Source organism: Triticum urartu, chromosome 2A (genome assembly GCF_056163025.1).
Source record: "Triticum urartu cultivar PI428250 chromosome 2A, HENAU_Tu73, whole genome shotgun sequence".
NCBI lineage: Eukaryota > Viridiplantae > Streptophyta > Magnoliopsida > Poales > Poaceae > Triticum > Triticum urartu.
In genome coordinates this window covers 749,771,488-749,787,297 of record NC_141874.1, presented here as the reverse complement: position 1 = coordinate 749,787,297, position 15,810 = coordinate 749,771,488, and the positions used below count along the sequence as shown (strand labels likewise).

General features: G+C 46.1%; 1 protein-coding gene across 1 annotated transcript; it reads left to right on the top strand.

The window, feature by feature from the left end:
* Window positions 1–10,694: 10,694 nt before the first annotated feature.
* LOC125526787 (protein FAR1-RELATED SEQUENCE 5-like) lies at window positions 10,695–15,419 on the top strand. Its single transcript, XM_087540419.1, has 4 exons — window positions 10,695–10,941; window positions 12,179–13,089; window positions 13,445–15,022; window positions 15,193–15,419. Exons 2-4 carry the CDS (start codon window positions 12,813–12,815, stop codon window positions 15,417–15,419), a joined length of 2,082 nt encoding a protein of 693 aa, XP_087396545.1. The 5' UTR covers window positions 10,695–10,941; window positions 12,179–12,812.
* Window positions 15,420–15,810: the final 391 nt, after the last annotated feature.

Genomic DNA, 15,810 nt, shown 5'->3' with positions numbered 1-15,810 from the left:
GCTTTGATAGTCTTGGGGGTAGAAAGTATTGCTTGGTGGTCGTAGATGACTATTCAAGATACACTTGGGTATATTTCTTCAAGAGGAAGAGCGAGACCCAACAAACCGTCATCGACTTTGCAAATGAAGCTCAATGACAACACAATGCAAAGATCTTGACAGTAAGAAGTGACAATGGCTCCGAGTTCAAGAACTACACCTTGGACGAGTTTTTGAGTGATGAGTGAATCAAGCATCAATATTCCGCACCTTACACCCCTCAACAAAATGGTGTAGCGGAGAGGAAGAACCGGACGTTGATGGATGCGGCAAGGACCATGATGGCGGAGTTCAAGTCTCCCTACATCTTTTGGGCCGAAGCCATCAACACCGCGTGCCATGCATCTAATCGGCTCTACCTCCGCAAAGGCTTGAACAATACTCCATATGAGATACTCACCGGTAACAAGCCCAACCTCAAGTACTTCCGGGTGTTCGAGTGTAAGTGTTTCATTCTCAAGAAAGGTGTCTGTTTGTCTAAATTTGAGGCTAGAGCTTATGAGGGCATATTTGTTGGTTATGCTACAAACTCTCATGCTTACCGTGTTCTCAATAAGTCCACAGGACTTATTGAGGAAATGTGTAACGTGGAGTTTGATGAGAATAACGGCTCCCAAGTGGATCAAAGTGGTACTTGTGATGTAGGTGATGAAATTCCTCCCCAAGCCATAAGAAGAATGGGCGTTGGTCTTATCCTACCCATTGAGGAACCCCGTGTGGCCAAAGGAGAAGGACAATGTTCTACTCAAGTGGAACCTTCACCAACCCAAGACCCACACGCTTCCGAAGAACAAAGTGAGGGCCCTCAACCTCAAGAACAAGACCAAGGGAAAGATCAATCTCAATATGGTGTTGTAACATCAAGTGATGCCCAAGGTCAAGCTCCCTCCTCCGAGCAAGTTCAAGATCAAGAGCTTCCACGAGATCAAGAACAAGCTCAAGACGACGCTCAAGATGATCAAGTGACCACTCCTCGTCTCACCCCCGAGGAGGAATTGGAGCGTCGTGCCGCCAAGGTTGCTTCCAAGCTCTCCACCAAGGATCATCTCATGACAAATGTGCTTGGAAGCTTAAGAAAGGGGGTAAGCACTCGTAGACAATTAGCAAACTATTGTGAACATCACGCGTTTGTCTCTTGTGTTGAAACCCAAAAGGTCTATGAGGCGCTCGAAGATCCGGATTGGCTCAATGACATGCATGAAGAACTCAACAACTTCGAGCACAACGAAGTGTGGAGATTGGTGCCAAGGACAACGGGGAACCACAATGTCATTGGAACCAAGTGGATATTCAGAAACAAGAAAGATGCTCATGGGATTATCATTCGCAGCAAGGCTCATTTGGTAGCACAAGGCTACTCCCAAGTCGAGGGTATCGACTACGGTGAAACCTTTGCTCCCGTTGCTCGTCTTGAATCCATTCACATGTTGATTGCATATGCTTCTCATCATAACTTTAAGTTACAACAAATGGATGTGAAGAGTGCTTTTCTTAATGGTCCTATTAATGAATGGGTTTATGTCAAGCAACCCCCCGGGTTCGAGGATCCCTACTTTACCGATCACGTGTATCAACTCGATAAGGCACTCTATGGCCTTAAACAAGCCCCATGTGCGTGGTATGATCACCTTACCGAGTTGATACAAGACCGTGGTTTTGAAGTTGGGCTAATCGACCCCACTCTTTTTACCAAGAAGGTCAAAGGGTAGTTGTTTGTGTTCCAATTATATGTTGATGATATTATCTTTGGTTCCTGTCGTGGAAACGTCACGGCAGATGTCCTTAGTGTCAGGACTTAGTCGCGAGGCCAACGCATCTATGTGGTAGCTTGAGAGGGGTTGAGCGGGACGAGAGACGCGATGTTTTACCCAGGTTCGGCCCCTCACGGTGGAGGTAAAAGCCTACATCCTGCTTCATTGATATTGATGATGATGATCACGGTTACAAGTGTGCTCTATCTCGAGAGCTATTGTCTAAACCTAACTTGTCCAACTTGTGGAACTTGTGAATCTTGTCCCTCTTCCCCCTTTTGGGGAGCCCTGCCCCTCCTTATATATGTTGAAGGGGCGATTTACATGTGGAGTCCTATTAGGATTAGGACTAGTCTATCTCTAATACAAACCGGATACAAGTCTAGGTCTTAGCTCCTTATAAGATAATGTTCCTCTTGCCTTTCCTCTTAAACCGGCCCACCGTTAAACGTGAACCGGCCTTCTGGGCTTTGAGCCTTGTTATCCGTCGATCCCGCACGCTGGATCACCAGTGAGTCATAATGACCAGGTGGGTTGCTTGTAAACTGCCAGGTCAGGGCGGGTCGCCAGTAACTCGCCAAGTGTCCGCGGGGTCTTCAGATAAACCGCCAAGTCCGGCCAGGTTAACTTCTGGCCGGTTTACACCGCGGGGTATATCCCCGACATTAGCCCCCAAGTTTAGCTTGGATTTATTCATGGTAAACTTATGCTGCAAAATAAACACAAGAACAAATTTGACAGGTTATGCTCCGGGTTAAGAATTTTTGTAAACTGGTACCTGATCATCCTTAAGTCCTTGTTATTTCCTCCTTCTGGGAAATTAGGGTCAACAGACCAACTTCATAATCAATTTGCCGACATTGGCTTGTCACCGAGAAATATTGTGAAGAATAACTCCTTTGACTCAGCTCCGCCGGCTTAAGAAATATGGGTCTGAAAATACTTATCTGATATTCAGCCGGTTTGAAGATGTAAAACTTGCTGGTTTAATATTACCAAAACGGCCGGTTTATAAATATTGATGGCGCCGGGTCATAATTGTTGTCGACACCGGGTCATGTAATTGATCTTCTTGATTTGCTCAAAACTGATAAAATGAAGATGTTCCTCCTTTATATGCATAATACCTGTAGCCCCCAAGTCTTAAGAGGATAACATAATGATAACTTAATACTTGCTCCAATAAGTGTTTCAACCTTGAAGAAATCCGCTTTGTTCATCTCAATCATATAAACTGAATACTCCATATATGTAGCCCCCAAGTGCCAGGTTGTCATGCTTGCAGCAACCTGGGACTTGTAATTGCTTATAAAAACTTCAATCAGTGTAGCCCCCAAGGGCCGGGTCATTATGCAATAATGAGCAGGGACTTTGTAAATATAATCTTGTAAACTTTGAACAGCAACGTGTAGCCCCCAAGGGCCGGCTTAGTAAGATAATACTGAACCGGGACTTGATATATATACTTTAATGAAAATAACATATTATAATGTAGCTTCCATCATAGGGCTTGAACCCATGTCCACAAGGTTAATAGCTTTGTGCTTTACCAACTGAGCAATGGATTCTTCAATATTATGGACGAAAACTTGTGTACCTTGAATTGTTGACAGGAGCAATTGGTAGCCCCCAAGGGCCGGCTCATTATAATATGATGAGTTGGGTCTTCAATAAAACTAGTAAAAATGACTTTGCATTAGCCCCCAAGTGTCATGGTGCATGCTTGCTGCGACATGAGACTTGCATGTAATCTCAATTTGAATAATGTAGCCCCCAAGTGTCGGGTTGTAAGCCTGCAACGACTCGGGACTATTCCTTCCATTGTAGAATAAATCATATCCTTTGATAAAATAATAGCCATTAAAGCGACTTTGAAAACTTGATAATACCGGTTATTAATAACCATAAAAATCCAGCCATGTTGGCTATTCAAGATAATATAATCCGGTGAAAACCTTTATTCATTCAATATCATAATGAAAATTCAGCCAAGTTTGGCTATTTGAATAATATAACCCAATGATTTATAAGCGCATAATTCCAATGGCGCAATCCAAATATATATATACTGGCGACTTATAGTCCAAAGCTAGGCCGATTTAACAAACCTGTTCCTGCATACAACAAGTTTAAAGTGTCCTGGCGGTTTACCGCCGGACGGGTCATAATGCCCAACATATAACCCGGGTTTATAACCAAGGCTGCACTTAAGAATAATCAAATATGAAATAGATCATACCTGCGACATTGAATCACATTGTTGGTTTTACCAACTTTTTGTAGTAAAGGTGATAACCCCAATCTTGAGTACTGATAACTCCTTCCATATTGTGCCGGTTTATGATAAAACCGTGCCGGGTTGTGATAAACACCGGTTTACTCCATAAGAGGATGTTAACAACAAGGATCAAACCGGGCAAATAGTCTCCGGATTGACGTGAACTGTGTTCCCCTAACAAAGCTTTCAATGAGGAATTTGCCGCTCTCATGACCTCAAAGTTCGAGATGTCTTCCATGGGAGAGTTGAAGTTCTTTCTCAGGTTCGAAGTGAAGCAAAGGAGAGAAGGAACCTTCATCAACCAAGACAAATACAATCAAGACATGCTCAAGAGATTCAAGCTAAGTGATGTCAAGCCGGCTTCCACTCCCATGCCCACCAAGTGCCAATTTGACATTGATCCCAATGGTAAAGCGGTGGATCAAAAGGTATATCGTTCCATGATTGGCTCCTTGCTTTACCTTTGTGCATCTAGACCGGATATCATGTTGAGTGTGGGAATTTGTGCACGGTTTCAAGCCGCACTTAAGGAAAGTCACTTTGTGGCGGTCAAACGAATCTTTCGATATTTGGCTCATACCCCAAACTTTGGCCTTTACTACCCAAGAGGAGCAAACTTTAAGCTTGTAGGTTATTCAGACTCGGATTGGGCGGGAGACAAAGTGGATAGGAAGTCCACTTCCGGAGGGTGCCAATTTCTTGGTTACTCTTTGGTGAGTTGGCCTTCCAAGAAGCAAAGTTGTGTGTCTCTCTCGTCCACGGAAGCGGAATATGTGGCCACCGGTAGTTGTTGTGCACAACTTTTATGGATGAGGCAAACTTTAAAGGATTACGGTGTCACTTGTGACAAAGTGCCTCTTTGGTGTGACAATGAAAGTGTCATCAAGATTTCTCTCAACCCTGTGCAACACTTCAAGACAAAACATATTGAGATTAGGTATCACTTCATCCGGGATCACATTAGGCGAGGGGAGATCGAGCTCAACTATGTCAACACTCATGATAATCTTGCAGATATTTTCACGAAGCCTTTGGATGAAGCAAGATTTCGGGAGTTAAGGCATGAGCTAAATATCATTGATTCAAGCAATGTGACTTGAACCCTTGCACACCCCACCTCACTCAACTTGTTGTCTAGTTTAGGTGTAGGCATGGACATAGGGGGAGTGTTGTTCTCTCAATGAACTTTCCCTCCCCCCATAATGCATAAACTAACCAAACTCTTTCACATTAGCCATTTTTATGGTAGTTGTGCTTCAAAGATGAGTGTTGGTCATGGACCCAAGGTTAAAATCTTCGCGGCGCCATACCTCTGAACTCAAACATAGGTGGCCTCGGCCACCGCCCTCTCTTGGAGAGGTGTGTGCCTTCTTTCTTTTTGTCGGTTTTGTGTGTGTGTTCTCGTTTTGCCTCGGTTTCTTCTCTTGTGCTAAGCCCGGTTTGGTTGGCCCTTTTGCGGTAGAGCGGTACTACCGCTGCGTGAGCGGTAGTACCGCTGACAAGCGTCAAGCGGTACTACCGCCCACCCCAGCGGTACTACTGCTGCGGGGCGGGCGACGGGGGGTTATGTCGGGGCAGGGGGAGTTGTTTCTCCCCCATACCCATTCGCCCCCACTCGCTTGTCTTCCTCGTCGCTCTAGCGACCTCTCGCCGCAGGAGGGGCCCGGCCGGCCGCCGCTTTCGGGCCGTCTCTCTCCATTTCCTCTGGTGGAGTTGATCCCCACCACGTCCTCTAGCCATGGATGCCGGTATTGTCCTCGTTCCCGTTCTCTCTTTGCCTAGATCTTGCATCTAGTTTTTAGGGGCAATAGGCATTGTTCTTCTCGTCAGTTGGGTAAGGCGAGGCTTGAGTTGGATGGAGATGGCTTCTAGGCACTATGGATTGAAATTTGGTAGGTTTGTTTTTGAACTTAGCATCTCCGGTAGTGCCGAATCTGACCACGGTAGTAGGGAACCACCGTTCCCCATCTGGCGCGGTACTACCGCTCTCCTCGAGCGGTACTACCGCTCAAGCGGTACTGCCGTTGTTGTGTCATGGTACTACCACTCAAGCGGTACTACCGCTGTTGGGTCACGGTGCTACCGCTGGATGCCCAGTTCCATCCTTTCCTACCAAGCTTTGATCCTTGTTGTTTTGTTTGGTGGCTTATGCTCTTTCTTTCGTGTGTTTCTTCTGGTCGTGTGTTTTGGTTCCAAGTGATGATCATCCTGAGCAGCAGGTCCGCCGTGTCAACCTCGGTCGTGCAACGTCAAAGCGCTACCGCACTTCTGAGTCAGCAGGTGGTTCCTCTAGTGTTCAACAGCCGCCAGCAGGCGCAACCTCAAGTGCTCCACCGCCACCTCAGCACTCGAAGAGATCTACAAACAAGCCAAAGGGAAAGACTGTGACTGAGATGACTGCCAGGGAATTTTGGGCAAAGCGTCGCCGCAACCCCTATGAGGAAGATCAAGATCCCACTTTGGTTAACCTCCCGTTCTGGAACCGCTTTCAGTTCTCCATCTTCTTTGATGTGATCAAGGTGAAGAAGAATCACTTTGTTGATGTCCGTTCCATCGACACCGATCCAATGGAAAAGGATCCTGAGTACTTTAGTGAAACCCTTCAGATGTGCACTCAGTTGAACATTCTCAGAATCATACAGTTCAACAAGGACTTTGATGCCGACATCATATGCCAATTCTATGCCACTGTCCATCTTGGAACTAATGCAGAAAGGACCTTGACTTGGATGACGAATGGCAAGTTGCTCACTGTCACATGGAAGGCCTTCATGGAGTTACTTGGGGTGGAAGATCATGGGCTTGAGCATCCAGTCGGCTTCCGTCCTCACCGCAATGTCACCTCCACTCACAAGCAAGCTCTCTGGCCCTAATGCTCTCAGAAGGTTAACCCCAAGACAAAGAAGGTAACCTATGAGCTGTCTACCTATCTGGACATCCTTCACCGTGTCTTCCACGAGACTCTTTTCCCGCGCATTGGGAATCTGGATATGGTCCACTCCTATCTTGTGGACATGCTTCTCTTCTGCCAGCATGAGAAGGAAGAAACCACTGGAGAGACCCTGGACATTTCTCATGTTATGTGGTCTGAGCTTCTGTCTGCCATTTCTGAGCGCAAGTGCCCGATATATGGTCCTTTCATCATGCTGCTCATTGAGAAGGCCTGGGCACATCACTATCCCAGGGCCGTGCTGGAAACTGGAGAGTTGATTTCTCATGATATCAAACGTCTGCGGAAGAAGGACAAATGGGGCACCCAGGCCCCTCGTTCTGATGCTCCACCTTCTGAGGTTGACATGGAGTCCGAGGATGATGCTGAGGCCGACAAGGATGAGGACTATGAGCCCTCTGGTGTGGAGCCCTCATGGGCTAAGAGGATTAAGCGCAAGATGAAGAAGCTCTTCTTCATGGAGTCTCATGGCCAGTACATGTCTCATGTCTCTGAGAAGAAGGCCCGCAGATGTCACAAGGAGCTCATGCTCCAGTTGGGTGCCACTGTTAACAGCGGATCTGAGGAGAGGATCACTGACGAGGAGGAGTGGGTTTAGCAGCACTGCCCATGGACCGATTCAGACGCCGAGTAGTTTCCGACCGACGACGGAGGTGCAGACGATCACGTTGAGATGTGATGTTCGAGATTCTCATCTTGCTATCACCTAGAGCCGTAGAAACACTCTTTGCCCTTTTGGTGTCTCGCTGCCAAAGGGGGAGAGAGTTTAGGGATTTGTGTTGTTGTCGTGTTGTGAGTGTGTCTTTGTGGTTTGTGGTGTCTTGTGTTTTCTCATCGTTTTGCTTGGTTTGGTTTGGTGCCAGTGAGACCTAAGTTCTAGACATATGGTGTGAGACATATGGTACCTTATCTTTACCTTTATTATCTATGTCTATTCAGTACTGTACTATCTTATGAGTTGCATGCTTATCCTGTTTTATACCCTGCTCTCATGTATCCCATGCCTAGAATTTTTGGACTATAAAATATAGGGTGTGTGTTGATCCTAATGTGTGTGTCTTGCATTCCAAAGGCACTACTAACTAGGTGCACACATTCAGGAGCCCTTCTATATTTTGTAGTTCTAAGTATCCTTACTTTTATGTCCTTTCCCTGTGCAAATCCCTGGTTGTCATCAATCCACCAAAAAGGGGGAGATTGTTAAGGCATATCTCTCTCGATGTAGTTTTGGTGATTGATGACAACATATTTGCAGACTAACCATGTGCTTTGAGCATTTCAGAGATTCATCCTTTGGCTCGAGATGGTTTCTTTCCCCTCGGAGTGTTTTTCAAGACGGTGTAGCTCTTTCGTTTCTTGTTGGTGGACTAGTTTCGTAGGAGTCACCATACTATCAAGAGGGGGTCCGCTTTGGTAAGGGTAGGGTGGAATCATCACGTACACTTTCGTTTCACACCCTCTGGGCCTTCCCGCGTCGTTGGAGGTTTGTTTCCCTGCTGTTTGGACAGTCTTTGGCCCCAGCGGTAGTACCGCGGTGCCCAGCGGTAGCACCACGGTGCCCAGCGGTAGTACCGCTTGAGGGTCCTCAGCGGCAGTACCGCTGCGGTACTAGCCCACTACCGCCTCGACTCAAGGGAGGGCACTTCTCGTGTCGGGTTGAGCGGCACTTGCAGCGGTACTAGGTGTGGTAGTACCGCTCGAGAGCGATAGTACCGCCCTGCCACTGCGGTAGTACCGCGCTGGGCCAGTCCCTCCTTTATCTTCTAGCCCTCTCTAGCTGGGCGGTAGTACCGTAAGGGGGGGGCGGTAGTACCGCTGGGTCCAGCGGTAGTACCACTGCCCCCTACGGTAGTACCTCCCTCTACGGGGCTGTTTAGTGGGGTAACTGTTGGATTGTTACCCCCACTATAAAAGGGGGTCCCCTTCTTCTTCGTTGACCGACCTCTTCCCCCAAAAGCTCCATTATTGCTCCAAGCTCCATTTTCGCCCGATCTCTCTCCCTAGCCAACCAAACTTGTTGATTTGCTCGGGAGTAGTTGAGAGGGCCCTGATCTACACTTCCACCAAGATATATTTGATTCCCCCACTAATCCCTAGCGGATCTTGTTACTCTTGGGTGTTTGAGCACCATAGACGGTTGAGGTCACCACAGAGCCATAGTCCATTGTGGTGAAGCTTTGTGGTGTTGTTGGGAGCCTCCGATTGAGTTGTGGAGTTTGCCCCAACCTTGTTTGTAAAAGTCCGGTCCCCGCCTCCAAGGGCACCAATAGTGGAATCACGACATCTCGCATTGTGTGAGGGCATGAGGAGAATACGGTGGCCCTAGTGGCTTCTTGGGGAGCATTGTGTCTCCACACCGCTCTAACGGAGACGTACTTCCCCTCAAAAGGAAGGAACTTCGGTAACACATCTTCGTCTTCACCGGGTCCACTCTTGGTTATCTCTTATCTTTACTTGTGCAAGCTTATTAGTGTTACTTCTCTTGCTTGCTTGTATGTTCATTGCTGTTGCATCATATAGGTTGCTCACCTAGTTGCACATCTAGACAACCTACTTTGATGCAAAGTTTTAATTTGGAAAAAAGCTAAAAAAATTTAGTTGCCTATTCAACCCCCCTCCCTCTAGTCAACCATATCGATCCTTTAAGAAAGGGACGTGCGCATGGCGTTGGGTTGAGGGAATCCTGTCGACGAAGAGTTGAGCAAGCCATGGAGGCACGATATGGGGGTACTGCTCGATGATTGCCATTAACGAGACATGCCCAACGGATGGGGGTGGAGTGTGGCATGGAGAGACATGGAAGGGTGAGGGTATGGGTAGGTGAAAACATGATAAGTTTTGATTTAGTTGAGGTTTTGATAAGATTTAATTTGATTCGTTTGAGTTAATGCAGGATGTGTGACATACACACGAGAAAAAACAAAAGAATGAAGGACAAAGGGTGAAGGCAAACGTACAAAAACGAAATCCACTATAATAGTAATCTTAGAAAGGAAATTGTGAGACCGAATCATAATACTAGGATGAAGTCATAACCGAGAAACCAAATCTTTAACCATGATCGAATACTCGGTCTCTTACTAACCGGATCTAATTCAGACTTCTTGGTTTTTAACCTGATGGGTTGAAAACTGGAATGCTTAACGAACTCTAAAATATAGCTATTATACCTTTTTAATGGTCAAATTTTTTAGTACTACAGTACTTGATTAACTTTGTAAAAAATATTGTTTGCGTCTTTAATGCCAAACAGATAAAATATAAAAAATAATAATTTTATGACGTATATAATGATATTGAATTGATGTCATAAATACTGGCATTCCTTCCATGGAATTAGACAAAGAAACGTGGAAATTTCTGACTTTTTTTAGGAAGATTTTGACAAGGGGGCTGCTAATCCTAATTGGACGCGTCTAGTGGGCGGCCGGCCACCCTGGGATCGCTAGCCAGCGGCCACCCGAAAAAGGAAACCACCTGGTCCCCCCTCGAGCGAAAGAGGAAACAGTCCCCCGCTCGCCCACGTGGTCCACCTGGTCCCCGCCCGTCGGAGCAAAAAAGGCAACTGCCCCGCCCGCCAGCTGGCCGCGGGATCACGTGCACCCTCCTCGCCAAACCATGCCCCGTGGGATCACGTGCACCCTCCTCGCCAAACTGCGCCCTGGCTATCTTCTTCTTCCTCACGAAAGAAGGAGGATCTGCCCAGGTTGCAGAATCCACGCCATCGCTCGCCCCCACGCCTCAGCCCCACCGACGCTGCCTTCTTCTTCTTCTGCACGCCAGAAACAAATCCAAACGCAATCGCCCCCAGCCCTTCTTCCTCCTCCTACACAGCCGCCATGGGAGCCCCAAAGTAGAAGGAGCTGCTTCAAGATCTAAAGGGCAGGGTGGTCAGAGCCATACCAAGCAGTAAGATCGAGCAGGTAAGCCCCCTCTCCACTTCACTTCCCCCTTCTCCATGGATCCATGGAGAATCTGCTTCAAAAAAGAGGTGAATCTGGCACATCACACCAGATGTTAGAACATGCTGGATGTGTTAAACATGCCAAAAACTACCACCTGGATGTGTTAAAACAATCCAACTAAAAACGAGTTCTCTGGCCAATTAAAACATGATTAAAGCCAACTTCTAGTTATTGTTTGCAAAATGAACAAAAAATTGACTGCCCAATGCTTTGTTGAACATGTGCAACAAAAAATTCATAAATGTGCAACTGAACATGCATCCCAGCCAACTGAACATGTATCCTGGCCAACTAAACATGTATCCTGCCAACTAAACATATATTTGGCAATACATGTTTCTGAGTGAACACTTTGGAAAAAATGTAGTATATGTGGAAATAAAAAACATGTTTTCTGGCCAACTAAACATGCATGTTGGCCAAAAACTGATGACCAACTAAGACATATATTCTAGGCAACTAAGACATCTATTCTAGCCAACTGAATGCATTAACTGTCCAACTGAACATGCATGTTGGCCACAAACTGAAAAAAATGCAACTTGGCCAGCTGAGACATCTATTCTAGCCAACTAAAAGCATTGAATGTCCAACTGAATATGTATGCTGGCCAAGTGGAAATCCTGGAAATTGAGACGTCTATTCTAGCGAAAATCAGAAATCTATAGTGCAACAGGAAAAACATAGGAACTTTTGTCCATGGCTAATGAAGCCACAAACCATATTAACATATTCACACACGTAATCTTTTCCCACGCATATATTCTGGTCCCACACCTATTGCAAACCATATTAATATGTTCAAATATACCAGATCTAGAACCATATTAACTATAATCTGTCCTCCAATTCTTCTTTCTTCTTTCACCTGGATTTTCCTTCTCAAATGTAGCATCCAATTATGTGCAGAAAAATCTGAAAAGAGCTCCTTGTGAAACGGAAACCTACAGATCATTGCAACAAAACAAAAAGGGAAAAGGTAAGAAAAACTCTGTAGCAAAAAGAAGTCATGCTCTTGCCAGTTATTTACTGCAAACTGTGCAACTAACATAACAACTCTGTGCAAACAAAAAAATTCATAACTGTTATAATAAAAGATTATGCTATGGTCATGTTGCTTTTAGGTTGTTTGAAACACAGTTTTTCTGTGGTTACAAACTGATGACATCAATTTCTTCTTTTTTTATATGTGCAGGGAGTGTGTGGCAGCATCCAAAAACAAAGGGAAAAAATGCTTGATCTCAATGAGTTGCCTCCAGATCTCAATGAGCTTCCTCATGATATGGATCAGCAGCAACCCAGCATACAACAAGGAAACTGGACAGAAAATGGTCGATCTGTTTACTACACGCAGGCAAGTCGTGATGGTAACCCTACGGGCCATGACAATGTGGCAGGCCAGTCATCAGCCCGTGGTGCCCCTGTAGTGGTGTCTTTGCAGTCAGAGAGCCATACTCTTGATGACACAGGAACCGAGGCAAATGTTCCTGGTCCAACCAGGACTGAGCTAGGAGCTCGGGCTGTTGACGGAGCTGTGCAAGTAGAAGAAGGAGAGGATGAGGCTGGTTCTCAACCTATGGAACCCTATGTTGGCATGAGGTTTGACAGCCTTCAAATTGCTAAGGATCACTACAACAGTTACGCACTACGGATGGGTTTCTCTATCAAGATGAACACCTCTAGACGGACACACCGCACCAATGAATTGATAAAAACAACAGTTTTGCTGCAACAAGTTCAAGAAGCCCAAAGCTGATGATGGAGGAGCTGAGGCTCCTCCTTACCTGGACCCTATTCCAGACCCAACATCTGTTAACAGTGATGAGGAGATGGAAGAAGAACCTCCAATATTTGCTGAAGAGGAGGCTGGTACTAGTAAGAAGAAGAAGAAGCGCAAACGCGAGACAATAAAGCAGACTGAATGCAAGGCGAAAATGTTGGTGAAGCTGATAGATGGGCGATGGGAGGTGACGCACTTTGTTCGTGACCACAATCATCCGCTCGTGAACAAACCTTCATTGTCCAAATACTTGAGATCCCACCAAGGCATCTCAACTGATGAAAAGGAGTTTCTGCGCATCTTGTATAACTGCAACTTGACTACAGGTGTGGTGTTTTTCTATATCCCTTGAAGAATTAAGTTTCCCTCTAGGCAGTCCAGTGTGCAACTGTTATGGTACTACTGTGCAACTGAAATGGCTTAACTATGCAACTCCTGTCCAACTTCCCATGCTTTTTATATTTCACTTTTGGTGCTTCTTGTGCAACTAGATTGTCTTTACTGTGCAAATACACAATGTCCTGTATGCAAAAACTGCAAAGTGTTTTTAAAAAGGTGCAGCTAGGTGTCCATTTCCTGTGATTATCTTCTGTGCTAACACGTGTCCTATTACTATGCAGCTGGATGTGCGCATTTGTGCAACTAAAAAAAGGATATATTGTTTGTTTTTGTATTATGCAGGACGAATGATGCATGTAATGGCAGAGTTCTATGGATCTAAGATGATGGTGCCGTTCGGACCAAAGGCAATAACAAATCTTTGTACAAGTTTCCGTAGAGATGACACAAAGGAGGGTGATCTGATTGAGACAATTGCGCACTTCAAGGATATACAAAAAAACGATCCAGACTTCTTCTATAAGGTGAAATATGATGAAGAGGATAGAGTTTTCAACATATTTTGGGTGGACGGCTTAGCTCGAAAAGCTTATGCGGAGGCGTACCACGATTGCATATCGTTTGACACCACCTACATGACCAACTTGTACAATATGCCGTTCGCGCCCTTCATAGGAATAAACCGACATGGCCAGTCTTTCATGCTGGGTTGCGCATTTGTGAGGAAGGAGTTGGCATCGAGCTTTGATTGGGTCTTTGGAGCATTCCTAGAGGCTATGGATGGCAAACCTCCTGACAACTTCATCACCGATCAGGATGGTGCGATGAGGCAGTCAATACAGAGCATCTTTCCAACCACCGTGCACCGTTGTTGTCGATGGCACATCATGAAAAAGGCTCAGGAAAAGGTTGGTTGGTTGCTGTGCCGGAATCCAGGACTCTCTGATGATTTCAACAAGTGTGTTGACTTCAGCTTCACTATAGACGAGTTTGAGCAGAATTGGGCTGGGTTAATGATGAAGTATGAGGCTATGGCACACACGCACTTTGAGAAGTTGTACGAATACAGGTCAACTTGGGTGCCGTGCTACTTCAAACACAGGTTCTTTCCCTTCCTCCAGTCTACACAGCGTAGTGAGGGGTTCAACGCCGTCCTCAAAAGATATGTGAACCCACACAACTCAATGCTGAACTTTGTCAAGCAATATGAAAAAATACAGAACCACATCCTTGCCAAGGAAGGCTGCAATGATTACAGGACACAACACCTTGAGATTGAGTTGTGGTCCAACTTCCCAATAGAGAAGCAAGCTTACAAAACCTATACTAGAGACCTTTACCGCAAGTTTAGAGAAGAGTTTGAGCTGATTGGACGTTATAATGCATTACAAGTTGGTGCTGATGCGTTTGAGCTCAGACCGAACCAGGAATTTGTTGCGAAATATGGTTCTCGAAACTACTTGGTGCAGGCAAGGGTGGAGGAGGGTTCCTATTTGTGTGAGTGTTGTAAAATGGACAAGGACGGCATCCTCTGTTGCCACATCCTCAAGGTGTTCACCCATGTTGGCGTTGATGTCATACCGGAAAGGTACCTGCTAAGATGGTGGACACCTACTGCTGTACCTAGTGCGCCAGGGACTGGTTATGAGCAACCGGATGAAATGCCTCCTCAATCAAAGAAGCAGATAAGGGAGAGGAACATGATATACGATTTTCGGAAACTAGCAAAGTTTTCGAGTGGTTCTGATCCAGCACAAGCTATTGTATACAAGCATATGCGTGCAGCACGTACCGAGATCGGCCACCTGAACAAGTCCAAGAAAAAGAAAAAACCGACTGCTGCAACGGGGCCATCAGATGATGGCAACCCTCGAGGACCTCCTCCACCTCCAGGCAGCAATCAGGGGGCTCATCATCCAGGTAATTACCTGCCCCAACTCCTGATCTAACTAGGTGTGTAACTTCAGTTGCACACATCATTGTGCCCAGTGGCACACACCATGGTAGCCACTTGGACAGAACATACTGCCTAGTTGCGCACGCTGTGTTAGTTCAAGCATCAAGATAACACAGCTAACTTATTTTTCCAGTTATGCATATATGTGATGTCAACCCTCAAGGACCTCCTCCCCCTCCTGGCTGTACACGGCATCCTCCGCCACCTCCTCCCCCGGATGCTCCTCCCAATGGCCCTACAGGCAGCACTCAGGGGGCTCGTTGTCTAGGTAATTACCTGCCCCCAACTCCCCATCAAACTAGGTCTGTAACTCCAATTGCACACATCATGGTGCTCAGTTGCACCGAACAGGCTACCTAGTTGTGCATGCTGTGTTAGTTCGAGCATCAAAAAGATAAACACAACTGACTTGTTTGTCCTGTTCTGCCTATAGGTGATGCCAACCCTCAAAGACCTCCTCCCCCGCCAGGCCCAACTAGCAGTGCCCTTTGTGCTACTCCCAATGGACCTACAGGCAGGACTCAGGGGGCTCATAACCCAGGTTAGTACCTTCACCGACTCCAAAACAAAAACTAGGGTGAGTGACTTTAGTTGCACATATCATAGTGCCCAGTTGAACAGAAACATGCTGCCTAGTTGCGTGCGCTGTGTTAGTTTGAGGATCAAGCTAAAAATCTAACTTGTTTTTCATGTTCTGCTCATAGGCGACTACAATCCAAGTACCATGACAAGCCGTGCTACTGCAGGTGTT

Excerpts from the sequence above, each read along its gene's own strand:
- LOC125526787 (XM_087540419.1), top strand. The coding sequence starts at position 12,813 with ATGGAAGAAGAACCTCCAATATTTGCTGAAGAGGAGGCTGGTACTAGT. Across the intron at positions 13,090-13,444 it reads TAACTGCAACTTGACTACAG|GACGAATGATGCATGTAATG; the intron begins GTGTGGTGTTTT and ends TGTATTATGCAG. Across the intron at positions 15,023-15,192 it reads TCAGGGGGCTCATCATCCAG|TTATGCATATATGTGATGTC; the intron begins GTAATTACCTGC and ends TTATTTTTCCAG.